Consider the following 8,704-nt stretch of genomic DNA (forward strand, 5'->3'; position numbering starts at 1 on the left):
ATGACATAAGAGTAAAAACATTGTGTAGCACAATACAGGGGAGGATCCAGGAATTCCATAAAAGGGAGGTGCCTAAGTTACAAAATTAAAAGGAGGGGGGGTGCAAGCGCCCCTATTTTTTCTTTTTATTTCCTTTGTTTTAACAAAGAAATAAAGAGGGGGTGCACGCCCAGCGCACCCCCCTCTGGATCCGCCACTGCAATATAATTTCATTTTCCTAGCAATCTTCCATATCACCATAGCACAAGAAGCCATAAATAGGCCTATAAATTTCCTCAGGTAGGTCTAGATATTACACTCTCATAGGAACAAGCCCTATAAAGGCTAATAATGTATAAAAAACACCACCATAATAACTTGTTTCTAAATTTGATGAAATTACCTGCAGACAAATCTTACAATTTACAACAAAGCTGGAAGAGAAACATCAATCAATCTGATCTTTAATCATGGTGAACCTGATGAGATGTTTCATTGGCATATCGTTTCAAGGAAAATATGCACGTAATCGATTAATTAGGCAGGTGACAGGGTAACAACTTGTATGTAATTTGACGCCTCCTGTGTCTAATGGAAATCCACCCTACAGGGACCACTGCCTTCCATACCCGCAGAATCTCATGGCAGTCATTTCTTTTTAACATAAAAGCTGCCCAACCGTCAGTAACCCATTGGCTTACATTCTGCTCTGGGCCCTGTTTGTGTAACATCTTGGACAAAACTTGCATCAAAGATAGCAGCCCCAACAAGTAAAGAACATGGGAGGTCTTGAAAACTGATCTTCTAGTGCTTCATAACTGCATCTAAAATTAGTTCACATAAATGTTGTAATGCTACAATCATAAAATGTTTCTTTAACCCATTGAGGACAGCTTGATTTTGCTATAACGTGCGTTTCCAACAGACATCTGCCCGAGTATTCTTGTGACTCATCTTCAACAGGTTAAGCAAAAACATCAAATGGGATTTAAACAGAGAGCTGTGTAGGGTTTGAATGCAACGATAAGCATTTCTGAAGGATAAAGATAGCTACAATCCTTTTACACCATAAACGCTTCAAATGACTTATAGCATAAAAATTAATGTTAATGCTGATATCAAACATTGATACTCATATCTATCTCCCCATACAATTTGTAGTTGAAAGAAATTTTGGCAAGATAGAAGGTAATGAATTGTCTTTAATATTAATGTAGCTCAAAAACAAATCATATTCTCAACATATTGGATGTGCACATCAAGTTACATGTGGGGTACTGCATAAGGATCATTACTGAACTGTCACATGATGAAGGGGGGCTATTCTGATTGGTCCATTCAATATGATGCATAGGACTTTCAGAGGATCACATCTCTTTCATTGCTTTACATTTGGAATTTTACATCTGCTAACTGTGAGTTGAAATATTCACTGTCAACATGGGGCATCCTGACTATTTATTAGCCCCATTTGAGATATCGGTTGTTGCCATAGTAACCACTAATACTGTGACTAGCAATAATTGCACAATCTTTTGAAAGTGGGCCCCAAATTGAGTGGGATAATGAACGACACTGACACTATTATGATAGCTCCCTACTTGGTGAGGCAGTGGTAAATGCAACACAAGCAGGCAGTTGAAGGCTACTTCTTTGTAACTGTTGGACATCATCGCTGCCATGACGTAATAAAACTAAGCCATGCTGGTAGCCAATTGATGATCAAATTTCAATATAAAACAAGTTTATTGCTAACAACTGGCATGGGATGGTAGTGTACATCGCACTGGCATGAATTCAATTTGCTTATTTTACTGTGACCTACCCCCATTACACACAAATTACTCACACTAGTGAAGATTGACAAGGTTTGACCATTCACATGAATATATATCATGTATTTTTTTTGGGAAAAAAAAAGAGAAATATATTCCTGCAAAGAGTGAAAGAGGGATATTCTTCTCACTTCCTGTCCTCACAGACCTGATCGCTATACACTTGACTTGATATATGAATTTGCTGCAATAGAGGTGATTTCATGTGGCACCTGAAACCACTGGCTTGACAGAGTATCATTCTTGCAGGAAGGGAGCAATTAGAGCCAAGATCCCCGAGTGGTCCCAAGCACCACACAATAACATCATGTCATCTCTGAAAAAGTCACAGACGAATTACTTGAATGACCCAGAGGGTGGGGTTTCATGGTTGGTCCGATTCACTCGCTGCCCACCACGGTGCATTTCAAAACCACAAATAGCACCTGTTTGTGAATATAAATTAAAATTATGTGCACTGAAGCACGTACATTGTATATGCTCATCGCTAATGATCGACTCTAGTTGAGATTCTACGCCCATGTGTGTACTTCCACAGAGATCAGGACGCTGTAGACAATTCAGTACAGTGATTCTCAAAATATCGGAGCCTGACCAGCCCTCCTACTCTATGGTATCCCCACGCCACAGGGTCTTAAAACCGTCATCATATCAACATCCCTAAATATACCAGACCATCAAAGACATTCAAAATCACAGATCAAACTTAGAGTTCAGATATGTACACATCATCAATGCTCATATGAGGCAGACAGAGCTAAACCCTTCATCACAAATTCAGCCTATGAACAAAGCTTTTGATAAAGTATTCAAATATAGTGAGTTGCATATAATGATATACTCAATTAGTACCCATGATACCACTGGATATCATTTCTCTATTTCATTACACATTCCATGATTGACTCTTCAGACATAAACTAAAAGCTCTTCATTGTAATGTATTGCATTGGGACGGAATACTCCAACCTTCCTTTCCATCAATTTCTCCTGTGAACCCCGCTACTATACAATCTTGTATTTGCTGTGGTGCATTACAAGCTCTTCTTACGCTTTCATTCCAAAAATAAGTACTACAAATTCTACATTCCCTTCATTATAACATGTGAATATGCTGAAAATACTGAACTGACTACCAGCTCAATGAAACACAATTTGATTGAGTAAAAAATGCTTCAAAACAGTTGCTCAATATGTAAGTAAGCACAATCCCTACGCAGATAGCTTATTTACTATGAAAACACACTATAAATCTTCTACATCTGGCAAGTTCTATACAATATGATCATAAATCATTCAATATGATGCATAGCTCTGCAGATAAATAACCTCTAAATATACAGTACATATCACTTTTATTTTTGGTAGACATGATTACTGAGCTGTCTTTCATATGCACTCTCTTTGCACTCTATGAAAGAATGGATCAACATTACACATCTTCAAGATGCATCAAAACAGAATATTTGCTAGTAATGTAATTATAACTTTAATACACAACTTCCGCATGTGATATAGTGTTTGCTGTGAAATAAACATTTCTGTATTGGCATGTAATATATACTAGAAACTAGGACTAAACAGCATTTGCGTGTGGAGAATACTGCAAATTCATTAAAAAAAACCTTGATGACTAACTATTAATGTTACTCATTCTGAACCTCGGACTTCACAGTTACAAAATAAAATTATCACATCGGTAGCCCTGACATTTGAATTGAGACTTTGATATGATGGCCAAAAAATCTCTCTAGCTCCTTGCATGCTGTATAGAGAGCCTGTATGCGCCATATGAATGTGAGAATGTGGCAAACTGACATAAAAACTCTTGAAAAAGGCTAATCATTTTGTCAAGTATTGCTGCTCTGTCATGACAGTTGTTTTTCCAAGCGGCCAAGATCTATGCACGAGAAGCAACCTACTGCATGGCACTCATTCTGCTCTTTCTCTCACTTAGTCATTGTACATACAACTCTTTTCTTTGAAATGTCCTTTTTAAAGCAGTAAATGCAAATATTGCAAGATGTGAGAAAGCATGACACACAAACAGCATTAATCCCTGAAGGATTTGCCTCACCAGCGTGAAATGGTTTAGTTATGGACCAGCCACCATGTACAATCAAATATCAAGCTACATTTTTCATCAAAATAGGATAATCACAACATCTACATAAAGTATAGAATATGAATGAACACTATACACTGTAGTTCCATATGTACATTTGTACCTCAACAGGAATTAAAAAAAAAAAAAATACAATAAAAAATTCATGGCGGAAGTTATGTACATGCTTTCTACTGCTTATTCAAATTCATAAAATTCTTCCGTCGAGATGTTTTCATTGCAACTGATTGACAAATTACTGCTGATTAAAAAGTACACAACAGTCTGAGAGCATTCATGAGCATCCATGCCTCGGTTTATACACATTTTGCCGTCAGAGAAGCAACGCCAGATCAATCAGCACACTCGCCCTCTGCCTACGACCGATTACGCAACCTGATTGTGCTCTGCATCGAGGATGAATTAATCTTTGACAAATTAATGTCTGAAGTGACATGATTGCCTGACACACGCTTGCTTCCATGAAAAAAAAAATCAACCCCCAAACAAGAGTACCACACCTGTCGGATTTTCCTTTCACTCCTCAAACGACTTCAGTAGCCGTGCCTGCTCAGCCCTCGAAAAGCCGATCGACTCGAGGTAGTCTGGAACACTGCCATAACTGCAGAACAGGTGGATTATAATTAGAGGAAGAGATTGAATGAGAGCATTACACATTGTGGAGTTGTAAAAAATTCATTTAAGCTTTAAAGTGGATGCATCCACCACATTTGTACGGTTCACTTAAACAGATATTCATCCATGTTCAAGAATATCAAAAGATATTCATTTATGTTCACTCTAAAAGAGTAAAATCAAACAAAAAATGAAAGTTTTATTGGAATGAAAAAGATAGAAAGAGAAACAAATATAAACTTGTTTACTTTTCTCTCATAATTATTCCTTGCTAACCTGCACAGCAAAGATTCGCAAAATTATAATGAATGCAAAAGTTCTTGTCTACACTATATGCAGCGAATGCCAATTGGTGGAAATTCATGCCACAAATATTTCTTGCTTTACAGTATGTGTTTGTGACAAAGGATAAGATACATTGTAAATTTTTTTGTTGTTTTTTTGTCTGATTTTCATGGAACTTTCACTTTTTCATACTTCAATCTCTTGATTCAAGCCAACTTGAAAAATTGTCAATGCGTGACATCGTGGTACCTCTCTGTTTATACAACAACACTTGACATACTGGTAATTAAATATACATGATGACCCGTCATGGTACTTGTTAAGAAAGTCACAGAGAGAAGAGCAAAGTGGGTCATGTTTCGGTAGAAAAATAAGAAGTTTTATGCTAAGAAATGCGAAGTTTGCAACTTACAAACTCTTAACCTGTTAGTAAAAAAAGGTTTCAATTTTTTTTTTTTTCCATAATGCATTGGGTTTTTGAACTGACCTTTCTTGGATGTACCGCAGCATGCCTTCCATGGTTTCTCTCTTGGCATGGGTGAAGGATTCATCCATGCTGGTCCTCTCGACAATCTCCTTGTAGACTCTGCTTCGAATTGGGTTGAGGCCGACCTATAGAATGCAACCATAAAAAGGGTAATAACCCTAGCACATAACAAAGCCTATCTACCTCCTAATCTGAACACCTTTTAACTTCCAAGTAGTTCTGAAGGCCTGTCTCACTCCAATTTCAAGAAGTCTTTCCAGACTGTATCATTTTTAATCACGGCAGCAATGACTGGATCAAAACATAACATACATGTAGCACTGCAGCAGGGGATCATCTCCAACAATGTAGAGGTGCTGTGGCCTAGGGTATACATGGTACTTTACTTTGGAAGGGGCAGGGTTCAATTAGCCCTGCCAGGGCACTAGCTTTCCTTGAGTGAGACACCTGCTCGATTCCCCCTGTCCGTATGTTAGGGTACCGTGCAGGCAGTTAAAAATGAGATTGAAGTGGCATGTGTATGCAGTCAATTGGCAGGCTGGCTAGAATCGTCTCAATGGAGTGGAGTGTACTGCAGTTGCACTTTAAATTTGACTAAACAGAGCAAGATATATACATTGAACGACATTGATCATATTTGATGAAAAGGCACTTGAACATAAACCCGTTGAGGACGGACTGATTATGCTACAACACACATTTCCCATAGACAGCTGCCTGAGTATACTCGGGACTCGTCCTCAATGGGTTAAAAGAAATATAATCATAAAAAGCCTAACACACTTTAATCTATACTTTACAATACGATGTTGGCGATACCATGGTTTGAGATGAACTACTAACACACACACATGTAACACACACACACACACACAGAAAAAAAGAAAGACATAATAGAAAGAGGAAATCTCAAAAAAAGTTCATGCCTCATCTTTCTTCCCCAGATCTGTCAAGGACTGGAACAACCTACCAGCAGATCCTACCAACTCCCCATCCCATGAAACCCTTCATCAGTCTATGTTTAGGGAAGCTTGGCTTATTGTACCTCAAATATCAGTCCATTTTATTGAAGGTAGGTTTGTTTCTACATATTGTGTATGGTCTTTATGGAACAAAAAAATAAGCCATCTTGCACCGACCTGTAAAGCAGTACACATATAACTTAATGCTTTTTCAGGAATACCACAAAGGCAACCTGCACACAAAAGTGATTACACTCATGCTCGCAGAGTGCTTTATCTCTAGGACTGAAGCTCTACTTTAATGGAAGAGGAGGAGGAGGAGGAGGAGGAAAGATGCCATCTGACTCACCTCAGACAGGGCATACTCGGAGGAGATGTACTCCTCTGACTTGCCCATCAGAGACAGCACCATGGCAACCAAGATACCGGTCCTATCTTTGCCATGAGCACAGCTCACCAGAGCAGGCAGGTTTCCTGGGTCAGACAGGATCCTAAGGGCTGGATGAAGAAGATGAAGAAGATGAGATGAAGAATTGATTGAAGAAGAAGATGAAGAAAAAGTAGAAAAAGAAAGAAGATGAAGAAGATGAAGTGGAAGGTAATGAACACACAGGAGATGGGGAAACAAGAAGGGGACAAAGAACGAGACGAGAGGAGGGAGAAAAGAGTGATCATTACATGAATTTGATTCCCTTTCTTTCTTTCCTATAAAGCTAACAGTAACACTATCATTCTAAATCTCTTGAAGCTGGGGTCCAAACAGTAGCCTACCTGGTAAGATGAACCCCCTACAATCGTATGAAAGGTTGTATTCGGTAGATGAACCTCCTACTACCGTCCTACAATTTGTACACTTAACAGAATCTCTAAAGGTTATGTATTATGGATGCAGTACCTGGTAATCAATATACATTTTCAAATTTTCCTGATATGTTTACTTTGGACAAAAATTCAGTTGCGCATCATCATTCAGTAGGGGGCTACCATAGATAGAATGTTGCACACTTGTGTGCACAATATCCAGCACTATTGTTTCAAACCGTATCCAGGCAATTAGGCCTATCCCCAGAGGGCAATTACCCCCCTCCCCCCTCCCCTAAATACTGGTTAGTGGTAAGGTTAGAGTAAAGATTAGGGTTAGGGTTAGATTTAGGGTTAGGAGTTTGGGTTAGGGTTGGGATTAGGTTCAGGAGCAGGATTAGGATTAGGGTCAGGGGAAGGGTCCGGGGTAATTGCCCTAGACCCGATTCGAACAAATAAATGAACAGACCTAAACAAATCTGTGGACCACTCAGCTCCAGCATGTCAATGTAATTTGCAAGCAAGCCAGCTGGATTCAGACATTCCTTGGCAAAGAAGGAGACAAAGTAGCGGTAGTGTGTGCGGAAAAGGACATCGACAATAAGATAGAGCACTGAGAGCAAACGTTTGTAGATCGGAATCCTCATGAACACCGTTGCCACATAATTGAGCTTGAAGAAGTTGATGAGGTATCGTCGCCTCGCAGGCGCAGCAACTTCCTGCTGTTCAATTACGGATTCATGGCCATGACCGCCTGCTCCATTTTGAATGGCTTTCGGTGGAGGTTTGTTCAGCTCTACCGGTTTTACGGGTACGTCCTTGACATTCTGCATGAATTTTCGCCCTTTTGGAATGATGACCTCGAGTATTTCAGAATTCTGATCGAAAATCTTCTCTCCCCTAGCAAATTTGTACTCGGCTTTGGAGCGAAAGTCGATGATGGTGCGAATGCCCAACTCGGACAACCTCCGACTATCCGATCGACTCAGCAAGTCTTGCCTCGATGACCTGTACAGCTTCCCCGCCATGTCCACCCGCCTGAGATTTGGGAGCGTCTCGATGGGAATCACCTGCTCCTTAAACCTCGCATCGTCAATCGTCATGTTCCCGTCGACCACCATTATCTAACTTTGTGTATACCAGCATTCAGTTGAAGCTTCAAGAGACTCTTATGATGAGGACACGTACTTCTTTGGATTTTCAACGATAGATTCGCCACCCAAAACTGTCCTTTGGAGTTTGGGTATCACTCGATCGACACACTATAGTCACGATACCGCCTGATCTCTTCTGTGAAGACCATTCGGTCAAATACGCACGCTCACATCACATCATAGTACATTCGCATGTACCATGCCATAAATGCATCGATAGGGATTCGTGTTTACATTACAAGTGGAGCTGCTCAGCTGATAACGTACGCCCTCTCTTGACAGAGGTAGGATAACCTAACAAAAAGACCTAAAATACAATGATTGCTCACATAAAAAATATTTTTACCTCATGACCTAACCATCACCAGCAGAGACTGTGGATTTTAAGACTAGTTTGTGCATCTACGTATCCAAGGTTGAAAACGACATTTACCGGAAAACTAAAATATAAGGCCCAAGAA

At 39.6% G+C, this 8,704-nt stretch overlaps 1 protein-coding gene across 1 annotated transcript; it reads right to left on the reverse strand.

Moving 5' to 3' along the window:
- Window positions 1-4,447: 4,447 nt before the first annotated feature.
- Window positions 4,448-8,356, reverse strand: LOC140227259 (uncharacterized). The gene is made up of 4 exons (XM_072307681.1): window positions 7,559-8,356; window positions 6,638-6,786; window positions 5,327-5,451; window positions 4,448-4,540 (listed from the first exon to the last, which is right to left on the reverse strand). Exons 1-4 carry the CDS (start codon window positions 8,208-8,210, stop codon window positions 4,456-4,458), a joined length of 1,011 nt encoding a protein of 336 aa, XP_072163782.1. The 5' UTR covers window positions 8,211-8,356; the 3' UTR covers window positions 4,448-4,455.
- Window positions 8,357-8,704: the final 348 nt, after the last annotated feature.

The sequence above is a fragment of the Diadema setosum genome, chromosome 4, assembly GCF_964275005.1.
Source record: "Diadema setosum chromosome 4, eeDiaSeto1, whole genome shotgun sequence".
NCBI lineage: Eukaryota > Metazoa > Echinodermata > Echinoidea > Diadematoida > Diadematidae > Diadema > Diadema setosum.

Bases quoted from the DNA above. Each gene is read 5' to 3' on its own strand.
- LOC140227259 (XM_072307681.1), bottom strand. From the start codon at position 8,210: ATGGTGGTCGACGGGAACATGACGATTGACGATGCGAGGTTTAAGGAG. The intron at 6,787-7,558 runs GTCTGTTCATTT...TTCTTCATCCAG, and splicing joins TGGTCCACAGATTTGTTTAG to CCCTTAGGATCCTGTCTGAC. The intron at 5,452-6,637 runs GTGAGTCAGATG...TGCATTCTATAG, and splicing joins CCGAGTATGCCCTGTCTGAG to GTCGGCCTCAACCCAATTCG.